General features: G+C 42.2%; 1 protein-coding gene across 11 annotated transcripts in view; it reads right to left on the reverse strand.

Moving 5' to 3' along the window:
- Positions 1–25,196, reverse strand: part of foxp4 (forkhead box P4) — a 281,713-nt gene that overhangs the window by 51,582 nt on the left and 204,935 nt on the right. For all 11 annotated transcript variants that reach the window (XM_015342583.2, XM_069190380.1, XM_015342579.2 and 8 more), the window contains 2 exons: positions 17,183–17,272; positions 1,753–1,875 (listed from right to left, as the gene is read on the reverse strand). In XM_015342583.2, the coding sequence (XP_015198069.1) occupies positions 1,753–1,875; positions 17,183–17,272 (213 nt within the window). The remainder of the gene's footprint in view (positions 1–1,752; positions 1,876–17,182; positions 17,273–25,196) is intronic.

Below are 25,196 nucleotides of genomic sequence, written 5' to 3' on the forward strand. Positions count from 1 at the left end.
CTGCAGACTGCAAGTCTGTCCAAAACTGCCCCAGAATGCCAGGAATAAATCGATCAGTTTGTATACAGCTGACGTCACTCAGAGAGATGAAGCCTCAGGGCAGGAAATTACTGGCTACAATGAGAGATCATTAAATAAATGCACACCAAGACCATACCAGAGAAATCCCAGGAAGCACAATAAGTATTCTCTTTCAATGAAGTGCACAGCGTTATTTGGGGATGCTTAACACAGAGTCCCAAGACAAAAAAAGCTGTTCTTATCGACTGCAAAACTCTATCAGTCAGATGCCCATGTCTCTCAGGGATTCACTCTACTAATCTGCCGGCACAATGGGCTACACTTGCTGCTATGCACCGCAGCACAGGTCTGCTGGAGCTCACAGTCATTACCCTCTTAATTCAGGCGAATATGGAATTTAATAGTTGGAAGAATAATTAAAGGGATAATTAAGGGTTTTTTTAATGATTTGATTCAGTGCCCCTTAATGTTAGCTGCACAGACTGGAATGCATTCACCTTTGATTTTCATTATAGTGACCTTGGGTTTCACTTTAAAGAAAAGACGAGAGACAGGAAACATTGACTGTAGTGTAATTATAGGCTGCAGAAATAAAATCTGGACAAATTGTGTATGTACACATGTACATATAAACAATCTATAGACAATATTCACCTAACATGATTCTCTACAGGTAACTTACAGAATATGCAATTCACTGAATTCATTTAATTTGCACAATTCACTGTAGGCATGGGAAGGGACAGGCAAATGTAGAGTTTACCCATTTTTTTAGTGTTTTTTGTGTAAAAGGAGGGAGAGAGATGTACTGTGAAAAGACTGCTTTTCTGGGAAATCTGCAAATATTTTATTTTTTTATGATCCATTTTGTCAGATCTTTTTTATTTAATTTACACTTGCCTCCAGCAGTTTTTTTTCCCATTATGATTGAATCAACTGTCTTCTCAAGTTGTGCCAGAACTTTTCTTTCTTACGGCAACATCTTTAAAACTCACACACTAGTGATTCTGAAAGCCGGGTGGGGGATATGACCTCATTTCTCTAGGTGCGGAAGGTGAAGAGGTCAGTGGGCGTACTGGAGAGACTCACTGAAGACAGGGTGTTTGTTCAGTCAAGCCCAGCAGGCATCTCCTCCAGCCCCCAGCTAGTACAGCGTCAGTGCCTTCCAACGAGTATGGAAAGGTATTCGGCTCCGTTTTTTCAGTGAGGTGCACAGCTCTCACTTGCCCAAATGGAGAATAATATGTGCACTACAAGCTAGTGTACATTTGAGGAGCTGCAAATGACACTTTCTAAATGTGTAATGGGCTATTAACACCGAGTTGCCAATAAAACATTTATGTACATATACAGAAATATTTCCAGTTAATGTTGCCGTTTGAGTAGTAGCATTTTTGCATCGCAGGCTGGTTTTGCTCAACAGTTTTGCGATGTAAGAAGACAATGAACAGGAAGGGGGCTGATGATACTAATTAATGTAAAAACCTAAGAGATTGGAAACAACAGTAAGCTGCACGGCCCATCCTGCTTGTTTGCTTGCCAGCAGCTCACAGAACTGGGAGCAACGCACTACACAGCAGCGAGGCGGCTCCGCCTGGGGGGTGAAAGGAGAGGTACGCGGCTGCGGACGGCAGCGCTCGCCGGGGAGGCTCCTCCCGTGGTGATGGAGAGGGGCAGCGCGGTCTCGCAGGGCTGCTGGAGACGAGGCCGAGGGCGCAGCGGAGCCTTTACCTGCTGCAGCATGAGGGCCTGCTGCTGCTGGAGCAACGCCTGGAGCTGCGGAGGAGAGAGGATCTGCTGCATCTGCTGGGGGGTGATCATCTGCGGGGTCATCATGGCCACCGAGACAGGAACCTGCGGGAGGGAAAACGCTCAGTCAGACTCCCCTTCCGCACACAGCCCGCAGCAGCAGAGTTTCTACTAGCCCTGCGGGCGACAATCCCTGCAGCTTTTATGTGACTGATATATTTGGTTCGTGTTTTCAGATACACTCATTTTTTTCTCCATTACTCTTGCAGGCGGGAAGTTTGCAATTTTACAGTTTTCCTTGGTCTTCCCAGAAAGGTGAGAGTCGTGCTATGGCCCTCAGCCCGGGTGGAAGACAGTACTCAGGAGAGGTGCCCAGCGCAGGTAAAAGAAGCAGCTGGCTCAGTACGCCTGCCTGGGACACAACGCTACACAGCAAGCACCTGCCTGCCTTGTGACACTACCACGCTCTTCGACTACATTACAGTTAAACTAGGTTGGTTCTGTTGAACACTATCCAAAGTCAATGTGGTTCCCTTGTAGTTTTATTAACAGCATTGTAGTTTATAATTAAGCTCTAATGAATGTAGTTCTTAGATTTTTGACAATTTGTTTTCCTTTACCCACTTACTCAGAGCCTGTGTTGTCTCATACTGTATTCATTTTGTGTGGACATATCTGGCACATAACTAATCTCAACACTGCAGTACTTTCCTTATCCTAATTAATTGCAATCATATACAGTAGCTAGTTCACTTATTTATAGCATTTGCATAATTAATCTAAGTATTGCAATAATTTGCTTACCTTAAACTGTGCTGTATCAGCCGCTGTGCTATGTTGAATTGTTTTGCTGAATTATTGTATTAATTGATTTCCTTAGGTTTATACCCACAACATAAACATTATGATTTATGGCTTGGATAAAAGCATCAACTGACTGATGACTGATGATGATGATTATTAGGAAGAAGAATAACACCATATCTCCAAGAATATTAATGACTTTTTCTGAAAAATCTGAAATCGATACAAGATATCTATTGATACTGACAACAGCAAAGCAGTTTTGATATGCATGAGTTACAATGATGTAATAAGATTTTTGGTGATCAGATCTACCAAAAAAAATGTCTTTATCCTTTTCTGTCCTACTTCAATTAACATTTTATTCTGATTTACCATCAGCGAACCACTTAAAAAAAATACTGAATGGTTTGATCGTTATCTTAAGGCAACGGCGACAGTAATGTGAAGCGTAAAGCTTTTGGTGATGCAAGAGGAAGAAGTCACAGCTCTACTAATCGCATTACAAATCCGTGATCAAGTATCACTTCTTATGAGACCTTGAAAAGCAAAGGCAATAGCCCCTAAAGACCAAATTGTTTTTACATACTTGGGATGATGCCCAGGGAAAAACTACCTCCTGAGAAATTATTTTGCAGCGTAACAATTGAATTTGTCACATTATGATATTGTCGAAACATAGGGCGCTTTTTTGTTGTGGTACATTGTTCTACTTTATAAGCCTGAAAATAAATGTCCTTTCTTTCAAATACCATCATCAACCACAACAAGAGAAAAGGAGGTTTAAAAGCAGAATCAAATCATGTGTTGCAACTTGTGAACACAGCAGGAAAGGTATAGATTACACTGTGTAAATGTATATTATATGTATATATATTATATATTGGTATATTAACCGTTCCATCTACCCAGAAAGCCACCTGGTCTGATGAAGAACCTATCCCGGAAACACAATGCACAAGGAAGGACTGAGAGCACAGCACTCCTCTCGCCTTGAAAGGGGCTGTCAGTCAATCACAGGCCAGCACACACACGCTCATATGCACAAGCACGCAGGGACAATTAAGAAACTCCAATTAACTCCATTCTGCATGTCTTTGGGAGGTAGGAGGAAACCGGGTTACCCTGAGAAAGCACAAATCAACATGGGGAAACATGCAAACTCCACACACAAGGGTGGAATTGAATATAGGATCCAAGACCTGTGAGGCAGCAGCGCTACATATAAATGCCACAAAACTGTTCTGACTAACTCTAAATACTGTGCTCATTCCCAAAGTATTCTGCTGTCAATACTGTCACTGAGTGGTAGGCAGTATTTAAAGACAGCTTTAAATATGTCTATTAAGGTGTAGTTTTTCTATAAGGGGCCATAGGAATTGTTGAAGTGAAATATCCCATTGAGTGACTTTTCAACCGTACAGTGCCGCAACATGTTCCTATCAGATATTTGCATTCATTTGTTTTCTCGCAACGCATGACTGGCCGTATTTTGAACAGCCTATCTATGCAAAGCCTGAGGGAGAAAGAGCTGTCAGTTACAAATTAAATCTGTAAAGAACTGATTTTACTTTGTAAACAAGATTTCCCGTAAATAGGAACACCTCCTGCTTGAAGGCCCATCATGCTCCAGGCAGATAAACTCTTTCATGCTAGCTCTGTGGCTCTTAGTTATTGGTGACAAAGCTGAGCCTTCAGCCCTGTCCAGCCCTTTATTAAAACTGGAACTTAGAACCACTCCACAGTGAAATCCACAGAAGACCCAAAGATGTTTCAAATCTGGAACTCCGGCTTCCTTCAGCAGACAGGGCAGACAGAGCTTTGATACCAATGTATTTTCTGCACGGAGTCTCTCACCTCTTTGCGACAGACAGTGGACAGAACTTGTCTTGAACGCCACCAATGTAAACAACATTTCTTTGCCAAGCTGTGCAGTAAAGCACCTTAGAACTCCAGGGAACCTTTTACTCATGTATCAATGAATTTGTACATCTACAAAGGCACTGAAGTGCATGATTAAAAACAAACCTTTTCTCAAATATATCACCTGTCAGATTAAGGATTTTTAAACTTTTTTATTTTTTAATAGCATTAGCAAAAGCATAGTTTAACGGCATGCAAAGGGAGGGCAACAGTGGTTACTGAACAGACATGGACTCAAGAACTAAAGCAGGGAATCCAGATGTTCTGTGGCAAACCTAAGAGCCTGGAAGGTCTTTGACTTTACTTATTTAGAAACTTGTCATTTTTTAAATGGCTAAAAACCCAGTTCCTCTTGATAAAAACCTCAGGTCCTAAGAGGAACAAGATGCAATTCATACAAATTCTAAAGGATAAACAACTTTGAAATCCCTTCCTGGCAAGGCTTGTAAATACCTGTACAGCACCTCAACATCATGACTTGCTAATAGCCATGTATGCAGAATGGTAGCATCAATCATTTAAAAAATGTCTGTTCTGAAAAACAGCACCTTGGCCTTAAGGGACAGTTTCATTCATTTTTCCACCTAACTCAAAATACATTGTTTCTCACTTAAAAAGGAACCCAGGACCACAACACAGTTGTCAGAATCTGGAGCTTATGGGGGGTGTTCAACACGTTAGGGTAATGTGAAAAAATTAAACGCAGTTTTTTTTTAAATAAAATCTACAAGGGAATGAACTGGGGCTATCGCTGATATTCTTGAGAGGGGTAGAGAAGAGGAAAAAACGCCATCCAGCCCACTGAGAAATCCAAGCTCCAGGAGGAACAAATGGCAGCACTGGGGAAATGCCTGGCGTCACGCTAATTTGGCTTGTGCCGTCGCTTGTCATTTGGAGCTGGGAAATGAAAACCTGTAATTAATTGCTCTTGTGCATCCCATTCTCCAAGTGACAACCCATACATTTTATTTTATACACACGTTCATTGACATTTTCAAGTTGCAGGCATAATAATTACCGGAGTTATAACACCTTCCATTCCGCGGCTGCACGATTGACGAGTGAGTTGAATACCGAGTTGTTAAGGTTTGACGGCATTAATTGCCCCTATAATCTAATATCACAAAGGCGGGCGATTACATACCCTGAGCGGAGCATGCAATTCGACACTAGGGTTTCAGAACGGCACGAGAAAACAAAAGCGGTACCATTAGCAGCTTGACGGCTACTAACAAAAGCATCTCACAATGCCGAATTATATTTTCATTCGGCTTTGTCTCTCAGCATAAATGATTTTTTTCCTCCCTTTCATTTAGATGTGAATAGAATGGGTAATAGAAGAGGCTGAAAAAGCTAACGATTTGAAGTCAGGCATAGATTAAATGCATTTAATTTTTTTCGTTTTCTTTTTTGTCACCGCCGGTAATTTAAAAAGATGCAGCACTTAGAGGCCCCTGAATATAGATTAGCAAGGAGAGGTAACAGCTTTGCCTCAACCAGGAGGGAAGAACACAGATGAAACTCCTTCCTTCATTCCCATTAAACATTTAGGTTAATACCAGCAGCTCAAGAGACACAACAAGCTTTAAGCTGAATTCCTACGGCAAACATGACCACCTACTTGGCGTTTAATTTTATAATTAGAATTTACTAACTGTTTATTAGAATGTTCAATGTCGCACACCTCCTGTTAAGGTAAATGTCTGCATGAAATGATTATGGATCAGCTTTACAAAGCCAGACCAGAACACCAAGACAAAGTCTCACTGGTGCTTCCTGTAGTTTTTCTTTGCCCAACGGACCCACAGCAGACAAATGTTTTTGCCCTTAAAAAGCATGTGATGACACTGAGCTAGAACAATCAGGATGGGTTGTGCCCTGTTTACATGCTATATTTTCCTAAAACCTAAGGGACTGCAAATACTTATCTGCACAGAACCCAGAGGAAATGAGGTATTTATTTCTCTCCCGGGTGTAAGTAGAGACATAGTCGTTGAGTATTATTCACTGTATGGCCACACACACCTCTAGTAGTTAATATGAGACGTGGATATGCTTTCAAGAGCCTATTCTGCCGTTTCTAGCTGGTGGAGACAGAACGGTAGGCATGCAGTGTTAAAACTGCACAGAACAGGCAGGCGCTACAGAAAAGAGGAGGAATTTCCTGTGATTTAATGTTACAAACCCTAGAAGAACAGAGGAAATGTACTGCTGGAAAATGTCCAGACTGGAATCCTTTTGGTTACCTGATTGGTGAGCTCTTTTGGAACGCGAGATATACAAATAAAAATAACGGGGTTGAGGGGGAATTAAACGCCAAGCCAGGCAGCTCCATAAGCATCTCAAATTGGCTTCTAATGAGGGAGCTTGTGGCACCTCTGGTTCTTCCCAGCATCATTAAAATGCTGGAGCAGTGGCCAGAACCGTGAGCAAGGGTCTCTGTAATTGACAGAGGTCATCTGCAATATGGAGGAGAAGGGAAGAGCGCAAAGGGAAATAGGTTTGCCAAGACACAGCTAGGCGTTTGCAGAGAGAAGAACAGTAATTAGAGGAATTGTTTGAAGAGCAAGTTTAACTGATTAACAAAAGGCAGAGGAAAAAAAAAACAGAAAAAGAGAGCGAACGAGACAGACACAGAGAAGCAGAGTGAGAGGGGAGAGAGAGCCAACTGTCCCAATGGGCTGAAAAAGAAACTGGGTATTGTGCATTTCAATGAGTTTTAATCTTGTTTAGCTTTCCTTGGTGCATTTTAATTTAAAACAATAGCACAGTCCTCCTTTCAGCCATACTAATAGAAAAAGAAGCCTTGACCAGAAACCCAGCGCCATGCGCCGTGACAGGACTCCTCTGCCTCACAATTCTGAATGCTGTTTTCATGATTTATTTACTGTCAGATAAAGCAGGGTTCGTGACTAAAGCTTTAAACTGACACTGAATGCCTTGAAGTCCTGTTCACGTACCAGGAGCGAAATGATTCATCATACTTAATTATTAAATCCTGAGGTGGTCTGCGGGTTAAAATCTCAAATGGGATTCTACGAGAGCACAAAAAGTATTCTGTTAATAATTCCTTCACGCACTAAGGATTATTGTTAAAAAAAATTATGCCAGTTTGAAAACATCCACAGACTCTAATAAAGAAGCGTTTGTTCTCCGAAACAAGGAGGTGCATTTATGAAGGACGTAATGAGTGTACTTCCTGGCTTGTCCTGCCTTTTGAGCTCAGACACCCAGCGCCTGCACATATTGGGAGAGGGGTGGTGGGCGGGTCAGGATGCCTGCAAACTTCTAAGAGTGATCTTCCCAGCGATGAAGACGGAGAGCAAAGCGTTATTTACACAAACATCTTTTGAATTTTACACTGACTATAACTTGCTTTATATGGGGGACCTGCCTCCATCCTCTTCTACAAACTAGTTAAAGCCATTACAATGTGCCAGCTCGCACAGCCGGTGCCAACACCTAAAGGACGTCCACAGCATTACTGCACTGCTCCAGCGTGGCAACCCCTTCCCCTGCTTAGTCAACCATTCCAATTCTGTCTTTAATTCCGCCAGTTCAGATCTTTTTTGGATAGGTCTTTTTTGCCAGCGCGTTTCAGCGCACACTGCAACCGGCCTTTTCATACTGAGTGCAATCATGTCAAGAATACGAAAGAAACGAGAGGTCCTTCCCTTTTCCGAAGGTCAGACTACCAGTAATGAGCTACGCACTAAATTATGGTATTTAAATAAATGGATGATTAATACATCGTCAATCTCTGGAGGTTTCTCTGGCATTCCATATCACTGGGTAATTATCACATTCGGTGCCGCAGTGTGCACGCGCACAGAAAGGAAAGGAAAAGAAACCCTGAAGCTAGAGCACATGAAAAAATATGGAACAAAACTTTGAACAGACGCAAAGATCATTTTCCTAAGGAAATAATTGGGGCTGGGGACTTCTTAAAAGGGTTCTATTGTCAGAGAGATGCAATATTCCTGGTCTCTGAAGCTGGAGAAGAAAAAAGGAAAAGATTTTTTTTTTAATCAGACAATAAGAAAAGGGCCGAAAGGGTTTGAGTATTTGAAAAGTAAAAACAAAGGTCCTTAATTTAGGTCATGAAAATCAAATCAAACACAGAAAAACAGACCAATCATATTAATAATATTAACATAACATTAATAATGACAGTAAAAACATGTTTTAAGTTATGAAATTTTGGTACTGGAACCCACTTTGAAGTATACTCAAAATCAATATTTTATGTATATACAGCCTGGATTTCTGAAGTCCAATACAATGCCAAGTCTTCAATTAATTTAATAGGACAACGCTGCATCATGAACATAACCTGGCTTGCAAAATGAGCATTTTTATTAGTCTCCCTCCATGGGCTTGATGTTACAGGGTGGGGCTGGAAACCTGTAATCAAAACGCAAGCAGAGCCTTTATCTAAATGATCTGTCTTCTTCCGACAAATCTCAAATCTCAGTCGCCTGCGCTGGAGTGGCTGAGAGAACGGGGCAGATAATTGAAAAAATGACAAGGAATGCTCAAACAGGCGATCACATCTCTCCGCCACACGTTGGGGACAGCACTGCCGGGCTGTTTATCCCTGTCAAAAAGCATTATTCACTTCGCTGGGGAAATCTAAACGCTACCTCACATCACACGGACTTGGCCAACTGTAAGGTCCAAAAGTCCGCTTAGCACATTCCACACTCAGCACAACAAGAATTCATTAGTATGCATTGTGTATTTTTTTTTTAATTCTTAAAGCCTAGAGAAGTAACATGTTGTCTGGACATGCAGTCCAAAGGCAGGGTCAAAGAAACATGAAATCAAGATAATGTGCCTGATAGAAACAGAGCAATCTGGACATCCCAGAGCTTGTAGTTGAGCAGACAGCTAACACTACAGTAAACCAGAAGTGATCTATAAAATGAACAGCACATTCTGGTTTCTAAGCACACTGTAGGTAGGAAGAGAAATTCGAAAAATACGACATCAGTCAGAAATGAAAAAGGTTAGGACACCCTAATGTCTATAGTTAATGTCTGAACGAGACCTGCTTATCCTTCTTCTCCCATCTGATTTTAGGATGACCAACAGTATCAGCATTTTTTACTCTTCAAAAATGCACTGATCTGTTACAACACTGCAGTTTCATGGGCACCATTTTGCCAGCAAGTGGAGAATCTCCTGTTGACAGAAAGAGTGGACAGAGAAACGGGGTGGGTAACTGAGTTCACAGACATTGTGCTCCACTGACCAACAGAATGACTTGTTTTTCTCACACTTATAGCCATCCTCTAGGGACAGAGAGCACAGAAGGTCCAGCAGTTATCCAGCCCCTGAACACTTAGTCAGAGAGCAGGGGAGACCCTACTAGAATCTTCTTATGAACAACAGCCTCCCAAAATAAGCCTCTCATCTAAACTGTGCATTTCCATTTCTCGCTGCAGTTTTCTTTAAAGAAAAAGAAAAACAGCTTTGTTCAGAGTTAAATGCTTAATGATGAGGTGTTTAAACATTTTCAAATCTCCAGAGTACCCCAGAAAATGGCCGATTCCTCAGGAAGGAGTTACTCCGTGGACTTCAGGTGTGCGGACAAATGTAGTGCTCGGGCCGGCAATGCGCCCAGCGTGGTTTAAAGCTCAAGAGAAGCCGTGGGGATACAGTGCAGGAGGCGCTCGGAAACGGCAGCGGCAGTCCCCACATGTGCCTCCTCTCTCTCCTGGGCCGCTCAGCTCTTGACAGTTAAAGCTTTTTGTTTTACTCTCCCGAAGAGAAAGGTAACCAAACTCCAGCGCAGTAATAAAATACAGCCCCGCTGTTAGAGAAGCGGGCTTTTGTGCTGTCACTTGGTGATTTTCAGTGAGTACTGAGCCTTGTCCGGCGCTCCGCTGAGGGACTGCTTCTTGACAGCGTCCAGACAAATGAAAAGCTCGCGTCGTGAGAATGCCCTGGGTAGCGCAAGTTCAAGTGGAAAATCCCTCCCCCCCCCCCCCCAGGCACTTCATCTAACGCCCCACTGCTCCAGAATAAAAATGACAACAAATTTCCAGAGCAACATAACAGAGATTACTTTACCGGGGAAATATAAAAGCCTATTATCGACCCACCTTCATTACACATTTCACTCATGTTTCAAATCAAAAAATAGAGTTTCACACTTCGCTGCTTGGACCTAAACTCTGAGACCAGCCACAGACACAGATTTCACTGTTTTTTTCCCCACTTCTCTCACTTTTTCCTCTTCCACATAGGGACCCCTCCTGCCCCCCCACACTATCCAAAAAAAAAGAAGAAAGTGCATACACTGCATTTTTTGTCAGTGAACAAAACAAAGTGATTACTAAAAGACAGACTGGATTTAGGAGAGGAACTCCGGATATAAAGAAAGGAGTCAACAGCTTTTAATTTTCTGCATCTAGAAATGCAGTTTGATCCTAACCATTGAAAAAGTCTGCATGTCAGACAGTTCACTGAACTTGCAGACCTCACCTGTAATCTCATGCGAGTGTTAACCCAGGATCAGTAATTATCTTAACACTCAACGCTAAAGGCACTCCACTTCAGGCTAAAATTAACAACATCAGACACACAGTCAGATACAAACATTGCCTGTATAGCTCTAGTTTCTTGACTCTGACTAAAATAAGTGAAGACTGTAGCAAAAGGAAAATCAATAAGACAAAGCTGATGGGTCCTGGAGTAATTCAAGCGATCCGGTGATGTAGCCACCCAGGGTAGCAATTGAGTTCTCTGCCTTGAACTGCACATGTGTGCGGGGCAGACATGGGCATTGGGCAGCTGTGGCAGGGAAGACAACTTCCTGGACTCACTGTTCAGCGACAGCAAGCTGGGGAACGGCCCACTTTAAGAGAAAGCCAAAGAGCCACTCCACAGACACAGGCCTTCATCAGCTCATTTTAAGGCTATACTGTTTAAACACAAAGCAGCAGTAATATCTGGGCTCTCTATTAAGAAAAAGGGAACCTAATTAGCATGTCTCTAATGAGTCCTTTCATTTTTTTTATTAAATAAGGAACCTCAATAATACATGAAGAAAGGACAGTTTTTTTTTCTTTCAAGCTACAGAAGGAACATTGGCTGCACCCCATAACTGCACAAAAAGTGTGTGAGAGTTCAAAGGTCACCGGCGTACCATTGAGGGGAATAGCCACAACCTCAGACACTCACTCCAACCCCACCCCCAACCGACTTATGGGACATCCACTAAGCATGTTGTGAAAAGTATATAGACACACATATTCACAAATGCACCCACGCACACGTGTGCCCATCCTCAGTACAGCAGAGCAAATCTCTGTAATTGCACAGCTAGCCCGAGGATGGGCTGAGCCACAGGGATCTGTGGTCGCGCTGGCCCAGTTAAATGTGGTTATTCAGAGGGTGGGATAATTCCACGTTCGCCATTCACTTGCGGCAATAAGAGCACCGACTCCTGTCATCCTAAACCCTTCATCACATGAACCGCAGAGAGAAAAGAAACAGGGAGAGAGCGAGAACGAGAGCGCGTGGTAGGGCTGTCCCCGGGGTGATGTGTGACAGAGCATCACGCCTGGGTTAAGTGTGCCCACAAGGAAACTGGCAGCCTGTGCTACGCGGTTGAGGACGGCTTCCCTTTGGCTGCTAAAAAAACCTGTGCTGTCAAGCTACTTCAAGCAAGTTCGGCTCGAATCGGAGGGTTAAACAGGATGGTGAAGATAAAGCCTGCCCAGTCTGAATTTTAGTGGTTCTTCAGAGAGGCTTTGGGAATCCCTGTGAGGCCCCACTGTCCAGATGAGGGTGGCGGCTGTCCCCTAAAACCCCCAATTCTAAGTGCATGGGAGATCACCAGTGGATCTGCTCTGACAGTGTTTCACCCGAAATTGGGCTTTCAAATTGTTTCACACCAAACAGCACCAAATTAAGAACAACGGCAGATTTCAATTCATTTTATGTTTTTATTTAGGTTTCTTAAAAGAGGAGTCCCCTCAGTTGAGAACTCATTTTACAGAACAAGGCAATACTGTAGTCATTATGCCAATGGAATTCATGGTCAAAATGAAAAACAGCTTTCAGGAGGGAACCCCCATTAGTGTACGGAAACTTTCTTGGGTCTATCTAGCTACAGAGAGGCTTTGGTGTGGCAGTCGTGTGTCATCACTCAGAGCTATCTAGCTTGTTGCAGGATTTGCTGTAGCTCTAGGGCCAGGAAATCCTAGGTTTTCAACAAGTTGGCATCCATTGGAGAATAGACTGCGGTTAAGGATGAGCCACCACAAGCACAGCCCACGTCTCCATCACTGCCAACGCTCAGGGCTGCTTGGGGAGGGGGGGCGCCTAGGACTGCCACCGCTGAACGAGGAAGAACCTAATTAATGGCCTCCGAAAGATTTCATTATGTGTTCGGCCTCATTTGCATTTCTGAAAGCCTCTCCAACACAGAATGTAAGGAGGAGGAGCGCAGGAAGAAGAATGCGTTTGCTGTACGGCGACGCACAGAACAGACAAAGCCCTGCTGACACTGAGCGACTGCAGCCACTCGGGACCAGGAGCTCTCCAGCTGCCCGCCTGTCTGCCGATCCGTCTCTGGCAGACCCAGCAGTAGAAGCGCTATTTTCCAGTAGCATATAAAATGTGACCCTGGATGAACTGCTAGTATTACAGTTTTAAAAAGGTGCTCCACTAATAAAATGAAGGCCTTTTTAAAAAAATAAACAAAACAAAAAGCTTTTCAAAAAAACAAGGGCCACTTAAAAAAATAGCCGCCGTTCAACTGGAGACCACTCTACGTGCAGGTACCTTGTGCTGACAGTAAAGCAATGATTTATTCTAAGAGCTGTACACATTTTCCTGCTATCAGAAGCACAGACTTGAACCCAGTTACCATTACAATACAAGTGACATTCCTCAAGGCACTGTTTAAGAGAAATTGAAAGTGCTCTTCAGTTTTATGCCATATTTAGCCTTTTTTTTAAAAAAAAGCCTGAGCTTAAAATAAAATACCAAACCTAATAGCCAACGCCAATGCCAAACACAACCTCGCATTCCGTTATTTTTCCCTTTACAGGGGAAAAAGAAAAGGGCATTCAAGGTAAACGTTTGTTTTTCCATTTGTTTGCTTTTTAGAAAGTCCCAGCTGGTTTCCTCACGTTCTCCTCCATGAGGCTCCAAACAAGCCAGATGGGCCGCCTCCCAATTGTAACCTTTCATACGTTCTCCTTCTCTAAGTTTTACCATTGTTCCCACTGTTAAGTGCTTAAGTCTGATAAGCTGTTTATGTGTTTGCTTTACTTTTTTTTTTAAATTAAAAGTCCAGAGCTTTACAAAAGCTGAAGTAACAATCCACAAAAAAAACAGTAAAAGAAATGTAAAAGTAAAAACAAAAACAGTGACAAAGCCAGTTCTTCACAAAAGTTGGACTATTCAGCCAAAGAAAGAAAAGAAACCAGTGGTGAATTCAGATCCTGAGCTGCCCAAACCCAGGGATGAAGAACAGAGGTGGGGGAAGCTAGCAAGAGCCAGCAGGAAAGGTTGCCCCAGGGCTATGGATGAGCACTCTGACACTACAAAGCAGGAGACTCTTTCCGTTACCTCATTAGCATGCTGGGTCCGCCATGCACTGCCTGGGTGTGAAGTCCAGGCATGCTACTCGTTTTCCCAGCAAATTCCTCCAACCAGAGAGGCTTCGAGTTCAAACAGATGAGCTACGCTTTTAGAAGGCAGGGCTGGGGACGGCTCGGCGGAAAGCGTTTTCATTGAACTTCACTGCATGAAAAACTACCCACTGTGGGAAAAGCATCTTTTTCTGAAGCATCATCCAGCACAGATATGCCCTGTTCCAGCGTACTTAACGCAGAAAGGGTTACAAAAGAGGAGAGGAGGCGCGATCCAGCTACATGACTGGAAAAAGTTCTAGAAACCTGAAAAGAAACCTTTCCTCCTAAGCAGCTCTCTGTGTGATCTCCAGCATTACACTCAGGAAAGCTAAAGACTGCAATGAACACCTTTCATCAGGGCAGGGATTCTGTGATTGCATCGTCTGAAGTCACAGATGAGCTCAGAAGGCATAACCCGACTGCGAGCTTCCAGTGACCTACACCCATAATTGTAACATCGCTGATTGGCAGGAAACGTCTGGATTTTTTTTTTGCTGACACCACATTAAAAAAAACAGGTCCCAATCTGAAAGCAGCGCATGTTAACCAGAAAACAGAGGGCTGTGCTCGCTCTAGGCTAACCTTCTCTAATACCATCATTATCCTTTATTGACTGGGTTAAAACCTGCCAGTTACGCCCTAATACTCTGGCACAGATTTTTGAAAATAAACTTTTTTTATGTGTATTGCTCAGGAAGGACCATAACAATACTGCATTTACACCCTGCATTCCATCAAAAAAGAAATGCAAGGGGATTTTGCAACTTTTTTTAAAAAAAAGATCCCCCTTCTTTTTTGCTTGACAAGCCTGTCGAAGAAACCTCCAGCCCAGAGTTCAATCTAATTAGTGTGGTTTGTTAATTAAATGAACGTGGCACTAACGAGGTAACCTGCTGTTCCTTGATAATGTTAATTACCCTAAAGGGAAAACCTCTCAACACGGCCATTTAAACTGTCAGCCCACATTCTCCCGTTTATTATTGATGATTATAAAAACTCAGGAATTTTCCCCCTTCTCTTCTTCTCTTCTCCAGTTGGCACACAATAGAGCGCCTGAAACTGGAGACATCAGAATTATAAAAAAACTCACTAGAGCTACACTGCTTTTTTTCTCCATGCACACTCCAGTGCATTAAGAACACGATGACTGACGAAACTGCACTCTGAACGACGAGGTGGGTTGACATAAAAAATGTGAGGATGTCAATGCCGGATTTCTGCCGTATCCTCTTAAAAAATGTAATGTTTGATTCACCCCTCTTCCATCAAACTACACAGGGATTGAGCTCTGTTCTGTTCAAGCTGTCTTTTTGACTCAACCAGGGTACAGGTACAGGTGGAAAGAAGGTAGCCCTGCTCAAGTCTTTTATTATTAATGAATCCTGAACACATATGTTGGGCTGGAATAACACAGTGCCAGTATTATTAGTATATGCCAGTAGTATTAGTATTAGTATTAGTATTTTTTATTATTCCTCACACAGGACACAACAGGCTACCAACAGACATTATCTGGGAAGGATTTAAAAAGTTTTGCAAACTTGAAAGGGATTTTCAGACATGAAAAGTACTAGACACAAGAAAAAAAAGATAAAAAAGCAGATCCAATACTCTGATGAAAGAAAAAGACAAATTGAGCCCATAACCAAAAAGAGCTCATCATAAAAGTAATTTAATCCATGAATTAAAATGATTGCAAATACAGCTGATCTGTTTCATCCAATAAGAACTTAATAATACTGTGAAGACCTTTCAGGTTTCTGTGATCCTCTACTTCAGTCTAGTTTTTTTTTTGTTTTCTCACTACTGTGAAACTATAATCATTAACCTGCTGATAAACATCAGTCTCTAGCTCTCCTCACAAGCAGAGAATTGGAGAAAAAGGGCTTTTGTGCCTAGTCACATTCCTTGAATAGGTCTGCCCCTGGTGCCTGGATGAGTTCTAATATGTTTGTGCAAATTCTTTTTCTCAAGGAAGTGGTGCTTATTTGCAGAAGAATTTAACGTGTTCTTCCAGCGCAGCCATTGGGCTCCGAGTAGCCAGTAACAGCGTTGCCCCTTTTTCATGTCTTTTTTTGGGCTTGTGAAATTTTACACTTACTGGCTAGTGCTCAGGCTCTTCCCTGTTTTAAAACAGGGAGTTGCGTGTGGGCAGCAGTTCAGAAGTTGATGGATTGTGTGCGCTTGTGTGTCATGCACATGGGTTTCCCAGCCAGGCTACTTTTCAAACAGGTCTGTGGAGAGTCCCTTGACTCGGAGCAGGGGGTGGGGTCCTCACCAAAAAAATGAGGAATCCAGCTCTCCAGTAAACCTCAGGCCTGATGGAGAATTGTGTGGCTTTAAGAGGCTGTGGGGCCTTCGGTACACAAAGAAGTGCATTCACGTCTCCATTACCTCTCAACACGCTCAGAGATGGAAACTAGTTTTGACAGACTGAGGGCAGCCCTTAAAATTCAATGGGCAAAGTTGTAGAATTTTCTAAAATTAAATTAAGGCAGTACCCATAATGGAGCAATATATAAAACCTATCCTTCGAGGGTTTAAGGACAAATTTTCAGTAACCGGAATTGCAGCTGTGAAGCAACGAAAGAAACTACAATTGTCTTGGTGGTAGAGTGAAACTGAAATGCACTCATTCATTTCCTGTGTATTTTTTCTATCCTGCAGTGCTTCATCACTACATAAGACTACAGCCGAAAAAATATCTAAACAACTGTTCTTACGTTTTTAGTCATGAATGAAAACATTTTTAAAAAGACAAGGTATACCTTTAATCAGTTCAGAAAGAGGCTGTCTTTTGTTTTTTCTAAGATACGAGTTCGCAGTGTTTGCTGCCACAGAAATTAAATGGTTTTAATGAAGGGAGGGTAGGAACTATGCTTGACACCAGACAGCAGAAGATTAGCTCAACGAGCTGATAAAGATAACCGAAATCAAAGAGTCTGTGTTTTGGAGAGAAGACCCTGTCTTGTTGAATCAGACAAGAGGGCTCTTTGGGATGGCAGCTGCTTGGACCACATTGCCGATCTCACCTGCACAGGCGGCTGTTTCGCCTCGTTGCTGCTGGGAGAATTCAGTCCAGTTGCCTGCTGGAGAAGAAACTGCCGTGCCGCTTGAAGGGCCTGGAAAGAAAGGAAAAGGGAAGAAAATGGAGACCATGAGTAGGACTTCCCAGTTAAAGAATCAGGAATGGCACTTAATTGGGAAAGGTCCGAATTCCTTAAAATCTTTCTTGGACCAATCCTTTTACAGCATGTTGCCAAAAACCACAACCATTACAGCATTACAGCACAAGGGGACTACAGTGAATAGGCACCTCCTGCCTGTCTCTTTTGAGCCCCAAACCCCACCCCACTCGGTCTTCCCCCCACAAACTCACAAGCAAAACAGTGAACCAAGTGGAACCATCCACATTTTTCCAAAATAAGCAGTTTTTGAATGACAACATCCTAAATCAATCTCATGAATATTGCAGGTTGCTAAATATTATGAAAGAGCCCCTTACCTCCTCAGCTACCAGGCTTTAACTTCCCATGCATACAACTAACAAAGGGATGCTTTTTCAAAATTATAAATCCGGACTACTGTGAATGTTTGAAATAAAAACATTTTGAAAACTTTGTTGACCGGGCATTCCAGGCTCCTGTTTTTGTTTAACATACTTCAGTCCAAGCGCAGGGCCTTGGCCCAGCAGAAAAAACATGCTTTTCGTAACAAAACACAAGACCTAATAAATCAATGTGAACTGTGAGGTGGTTTATAAAAACTCCACCAGGACACACATTTGCTTCCTGAACTATGAGAAGCAGCAAGTTATCAAGTTACAATGTAAATATTGATTATGAGAAGAAGCCCCTTAGAAAACTGACATTAAAGCCAACAAAGAAAAAAACTGCACCACAAATATTGCAAAACAACACTTTGACAATGGCTGTTAGTGGTTTTAGCCTTTGGAAAAACAAACTGGATTAAGAAGGCTTGTTCAAGCCACCCATGTTTTGAGAGCACAATATAAATTATTGATTCATGTCCTCATATGCCTGCTTAGAAACATTAATAAAGGCAACTGTCCACTGCAATGAATCCTCTTCTGCTTGTAAATACCACACAACAAGGTGCAAGTGAGTTATTCTTAAAAAACGAAACATAAGGTGCTAAACATTTCAACCAACAAAGGGCCAATGGGTTTCAACTAGCCACAAGGATGTGAAAACAGCCCTAGCATAAAATCATAGATAAAACTTTCATAAAAAACAGATTTGAAACAATGTTTCTTACAAGGATTCAAACCAGTTTAGAATTGTTAGGGTACCCAGCTCGAAGAGCTCAAGGCCCCTTAACAAATGATGCGGTGACACTGTAAAAGCCCACCTCCTGCTCTTTCAAAAGGGAAACTGGGGCGTATGCAGTCAAATTCCTTGCCGAAATGATGAAAACCAGCTGAAACACTTGCTGCTTTTGCTGAGCGCATTAAAAAAGTCCACCACCAACCTGCATGTCCACCACCCCCCAACCCCCTCACCCTCTCTCTTCCTCTCGCTGCCATACAAGTCCAAAACCAGTTGTGGAATACATAACTTAAAACGACCACAATCGCCTCCAGCCAAACTCCGAGACCCATCTCACCATATGGTGTGAATTACTGGCGTACTCCGCGCAGCGTGCATCAGCCATGTCTGTTAGCAATAAGGGACAATTCTGTATAAATTACAGCACTGATTACTGCTTTATTAAAATCCCTTTTATGGGCAAAATAAATACTACTATTAATGCGACGGAACACCTTTTATTTAAATTGCACTAAATAACTTCAAACACTGCAGGTATGATAATCATTCTAATATAGACATCATGAATAAGGAACAAACCAAGAGAAAAAAAAATCTACCTTAAAAAGCGCAGTTCTAACCACTAGTGAGAGGTGAGTTTATGGAAACCTATTTCCCCACTGCTTTAGGGATAACTGAAGGTACAGCTTTAAACTATGGCTACTTTGTGGCACACCAGTATGTAGGTTACGCAGAGGTAATCTTAGAGGACCTCTGGCCTTGTTTCCTGGAGAACTTAATGGTTTGGGGTGCCAACCCAGTGTCAGTGGAGCAGAACAGAACTCAACCATGAACCCTTAAACCACACAGGTTCTCTAACAGATCAGAACTTCTACAACTGGGACAACACGTGCCGCCACAGTACCTCGGCACATTCATGGTAAACAGGCATGTGCACAGTCAGTTTATAACCTATATGTCTCCACAAAGTTCCAATCAAGGCAAATAACTAAAGGGAACATGTCATTCACTCGCCATCTCCCAATTTACCCCTTAAGGAAAATTAGCATCATATGGTCACCCCGTGGTGGTATTTATTAGAGTGTGCTGCACCTTTAAAGAAATCATCATGAATGCTGTAGCCAGCGCTGAACAACGGGGCCATTGTGCTGGTGTGTTAGACAGGTTTTATTACAGAGCGGAGCAGGCAGGGAGAAAGGGGAAGGGAGGTCGAGGAGGTCAGAGCCCAGCTTGGCGGCCGGCGCGCAGTGTGTGAGTTCTCCGCACTTGTCATCAGTGCGTCTGTAAATCAACACTCCTGACATTGCCTTTAATAACAGTGCATTTTTTAATTCATAAGGTTGGAAAGCTGGGGGTGGAGAGGGGGTTGCTCCTTCTCTGCATTGAGGTTTCAAAGCTTGTGTTAGAAAAATGGCTGACGTACAGTTTTTCTTCGAGAAGGCTGGCGCAGGGGAAAGCGTAGGTGGGGGACTGAAGGAAGGAATGAGTTTCAGTACAAGATCCATTAAGAAAAAAGGGTAAATTTATCTTCTCATGCCCAGCACAGAACAGTAGCAACATCTAAGAACTGTTCTTGGTGAAAATGTGTGTAGGGCTGCTTTTTAAGAAACCTGTTGACAGCACAATAACCTCAGAGGTTCTCCTTTGACTCCTTCATTCATAGATCCAACTGCGATCATAAGCCCAGGAGAATGATTCTTTAGAATTTGTGCTATAAACCTACTATAGACCAGGGACACAGTGGGTTTATCAGGCACCGCAGCTCTAATGGCCGGCTGATTATGAAGCAATGAAAAGGCATTTTTAGCTGGAGGGGTGGTGTTGAGGTAGCAGCCTGGTCCAGCTCAGAACAGCAGACAGGTGGGCACCATATGCTGTAATGGCAAATCTGCACTGACAGGGGACTACTGTGGATACTGAAAACCGTAGTTTCCCCCCCAGAAAAATAAAACTGACAATGGACTGTGGGCCGTCTTTGAAGAAACTCTGGAGGAAAGAGGTCAAAGGGAGTCTGGTTACAGAGATTGGTCGCCCCCACACTTCTGCTATATTGACACCAACTGTCTGTGGGGATGGAAAAAAGCAACATATGGCTACAGATCTGGTTCAACAACAAAGATACAGAGGGGTGGGGGAGTTGGCGGGGGTGCATACGGAAAACAGGTTGCAGATTTCAAGAGACTCCAAGCCCTCGGCATGGAACTCTCGTATCAGAACAGATCCCCCCAGTTTTCCCACACATGAACTCATGAACTAAACCACACAAGTCCAAAGGCCCCACAGACACCATTCTTGTTTGGCCATCACAGCAGGCTGAGACAGAGCTACTGCCGCAGCTCGGGTCAGGGAAGAGCACTCTGAAGTTCTCCATCTGGGCTTCTGTGGAATTTGACCTTATGTGACCTTCTCAGTGCCTCTGGGGATCACTTTAGAGTGGTCACAGATCTCCACCCGTAACATGGCAAAAAATATCTGGGATCACACTGGAAAAACCCACCTGCTAGAGACACAGACTCGATTCTTGGTAATTTATAATTTCCTTTAATCTAAGACACCAAGGGATTGCTGCTGTGGCCTGGCATTTGGGTACAGTGTAGTTTTCTAGTTTTCCTTCTTTTTACATTTCTTCAAAATAAAACAAATCCTAATCTTTCCATGTCTGTCATTATAACACATGAATATTTTACTTGAAAGCACTTTAAAAGAACTGAGAGCCGTTATGTGAAAAAAAACTACATACAATAAAGGTGGTTCTGCACAACTTTGATTCACAAAGGTGGCAAACACATATTGCCATAATAATAGCCTGTTTATCAAGACCTGTGCTGCCTTTATAAGTTAAAGAGGAAAAGCTATGGATTTTCTCTTTGATCCATTCATTTATCTCCTGGACCACAAACACAAACATATGGATTTCTGTCAAGTGCTCACTAATAAAATATACACTCTGAAAAGGGAAAAATGGTTCTGATTTATTCATGGGGGAAAAAAATCAGGACAATAAAAGCAGGCAGGGCTAGTCTGGTCAGGCATCAGTAACACTGCCATTTCTTAGATACAAAGGTCAATTGAAAATGTCAGCAACCTCTGAAGGAACCCATCCCCGAACACTTGATTTCTGCACTTCACCAAGGACCTCTGCTCTCTCAAGAGGGCTGGCTGGACACCAGTCACTTTGTGGCCTGGTCATACCATCATTCTGGACAGGACCATGCTGCGAAGACGTTGAGGTAATGGGGTGACTGCATCTATGGAGCTCTGTCTTTATGATGCTTTAGCAATGACAGTCCCTGTTCTTTTTTTCCACCCACTGTCTTGTCTTTCTGTCTTTCCAAAGACAAAGAGGAACAAAGCTTCTTGCTACACTTCAGTGATCTGCAGAACTATCCCTGTATATGTTGTTTCAGGAGTGCAAGAGAAAAAACTTTTAACTGGTGGTACTGAACCTTGAAGAAAAAGAGCAACATTACAGGAGACTTAGTTTTTGTTTTATGAAGTTCCATATATGATCCCTCAGGCCTAGGGATTTAAACCTGTGTACCTGTAACAGATATTTTTCCTAAAAAATATTCTAAATAATAGAATGGTTTTTGGTTTACCTACATACAGTTACTAACTTGACAGGAGAAATACAAAAGCATACATCCAAAATGTCAGTCATCTGGGGGATTTGGCACAACAGCACCTAGATTTAAAAAGAAATCCAGCCCAAGGCATCAAAGAGCTACCTGATACCCCCCTTGTCAAAAAGAAACTTTGTAATCACCTTATGCGACACCTTCAGAGTAACATTAAGCTTTTATAAATAAGGCAAACTGAAGTCACATTTAGCACAGTGGATGTTTCATTTTTTCAAATTTGAATTTATTTTGCTATGTATCTTTTTTATTTTGTGTTACATCACTACTCTGAACAATGATTCTGGAGGAACTCAAATGACTTTCACGCAAAGAACAAGGCTGTAAAAAACTTAAATAATTGCACTATGAGGTGCTGATATTCTTTAGCTAAGATGTAGGACTTTACTGTATCCAAGCCTGGATTTTGGGAAGCCATAATACAGTAGAGCTATTATTAACACTGATGGAACCGATACTTTTAACATACAGGACACTACACCTAGGGGAGAACTTTTACAATAGTTGGCTCTGCTCTTCAGAACCTCCATGTACAGCAAAGAGACAGATGAACTAGTGACATTTTGAGAATAGAAGAACCACTGGAAGTTTTTTTGATTAACTGTTTTCTAAACTGATATAGAAACAGACATCGGGGGTGCATGCTATGATAAAGAAAACTTGAGTTCTAATTGTTTCTTTTTGTAACAATAGCAAGGGAGATTCTGTTTTAATTAATCTCATTGTGCTAGGCCTCTAAGCAGCAGGCAGGCAGGGGCTGTTGGTTTTCACTCAGGATTTTTGGAAGGACTTTGGTTCGTAGTCTCTGGCAACGTGGCTGTTCATCACAGCTTCATCTCCTGGTCTTATTAGCACCACATTCCCATAGAATGAAGGCCAATTTCACGGTGGGTTTGAAATAAACTCCACTTTTGACCAGATTTATATTTTTGCTGTGCCAGAGCTGGTTCCAATTTAGCTCTTCCTTCCCTGTTTCTTAGGCCCACTCCAGACTTTTATATATTTTTCAAATTATTCTTCCTTGAATTAAAAAAAGACTAACAAGCTTTGCGTTTTGACTTTGCCAACAGCCCCCAACACACACACACACACAAATATTTCGTAATTTTAATGTAATGTTTCCGCAATATAAAAGTCTACAGTGGAGCTCAAAAGTATAAAACGCTGAAGCAGGCCACTCTGGAATCACTTTTAGCCAATAAAATTGGAAAAAGGGAGCTGTCCTTGCCAAAGTAATAAAAAATAAAAAAAAACTTCAAAATATGCTGTAATGTTTGAAAAACTATGACCATTTTACTTCTTACATCCCACTTTTTCACAAAAGGGACCTGTTTCAAACTTGCCACAAGCCCTTACAGTGCCTCTTTCCAGATGTACATTGTTAACCATGAAACAAAAACAAACCTTTTAAAAAAAAACACTCTCAGGGAAAACGCAAAACGCAGCAAACACCTTCCTGAAATTGTTTCGGAAAACCTGACAAATTAGTATAGGCCTGTACACTCAACATTATCAACATATTTAGAATATGTAAAAAATCTGACGGAGATTAATGTTTAAAATGAATTGCTTATAAATCTGGGGACTTCTTTTATTCCCCAAAGGCTATGACACCAATTTATGTTTAAAAAAGAGGCCTTGAGAAAACCCTGCTTTAATACAGGGCAACTACAAGTCTTACAATGTTTGGAGGCTGGCTGTCACACTGAACTGCAGGGACAGATCTGGTCTACCGGGGGAGACAAACTGACAGCTGTGCACTTGGGGCTTCTATACCTCCTTGCTGATGCTCAGAGAGACACAATCGCACTGCAGCATTGAGGCACACAAGATGCACCACAGAGAAAATGGATGAAAAAGTAAAGAAACATCAGTTCTGGACTCATTCTTCAAGTGATGGTAACAAGCAGCTATTAAAGTGGTGCTTTACGGTGTGAAGCCTGCTAAGACATATTTCAGACTTGTTTAACTGTTTCTGTCTTTATCTTGATTTCCTGAAGAAATCTAGATTTTCTGGAAACAAACCAGGCATATTCAGAAGAACTTGCAGCTACCAGGTAGTGCAAGAAGAAACACAAAAGCGGTCTATGGTCTGTGCCCCACCACAGTGAAACATTTTTATTTTCTACACTGTTAGCCATTAAAGAGCGACAAGGATATTTAATTTTAAAATGACCAACTGCTAATAATTTTTTGTCACACTAAATTTTTAATCGCCAACACTAATCATAGCTTTTCCATTCCTACCAGCAGGTCAGCCAGCATGTCCTCCAAAGCCTTCAGGCCTTCAGCTGGTTTTCACACTGCAAGGCCCACAGAGCCCACAGTGGAGGCCACACCTGCTTGGATGAGTGATATAGCTTTCTCTGGCAACACTGTATGCCCAGAGACGCCGACCAAGTCCACCCCCTGGCTACAAGGAATCCTGGCCACACAGGTTATTTCATAAAATGGCTGGTATGGGGCAGCCTCCTAGGCCTGATTTCCACCCTGTACTACATTGTATTGCAGGCAGGGAAGGCCCAGTGTTAAAACTGTGAGGCTGCCACAAGCAACTCATGCTCCACTTCCAATGATGTTTGTGTGGGTGGCAAACTTCATACTTTTCCGACCCTGTGGTTATTAACAGCGCACTAAGGTGTACTGTTCCATCTTAATTTCACTTGCGCTTAACTTGGAAATTGGAAATTTAACTGAAGTGGTCAAATGCTCCCCCATTTTCACTCTGTCTCTCACGCTTTTTTAATAAGAGCTGTGAACTGAAATTTAAAGCTAGTGCAACATTACTAATATGAATTAACAGAAGTGGTTGTTAGGCCAGTGATATAAAATTTCAATATTTCCAATTTTTTTTTTTACTTTCTGGAGTTAAAAAAAGTTACAATTTAAAATTTGAAAAGGACCTCTTATTCAATGTGGACTAATAAGAAACAATTGGCTTTGCCAGAAAATTGGATAAATTCCACTCTTAAAGCCAATTTTCCTAAGCCACAGTCATAAACAACTGGGGTGTTTTTCTGTCACCTGCTCTTTATTCTTAGAATTGAACCACTGACAGAGCTGGGCAGGTTTTCTTCTTCATGAAAGAAAGAACATAACAGCAAAATTACACTTTGGGG

The sequence above is a fragment of the Lepisosteus oculatus genome, chromosome 5 (assembly GCF_040954835.1).
Source record: "Lepisosteus oculatus isolate fLepOcu1 chromosome 5, fLepOcu1.hap2, whole genome shotgun sequence".
NCBI classification, from domain to species: Eukaryota; Metazoa; Chordata; class Actinopteri; order Semionotiformes; family Lepisosteidae; genus Lepisosteus; species Lepisosteus oculatus.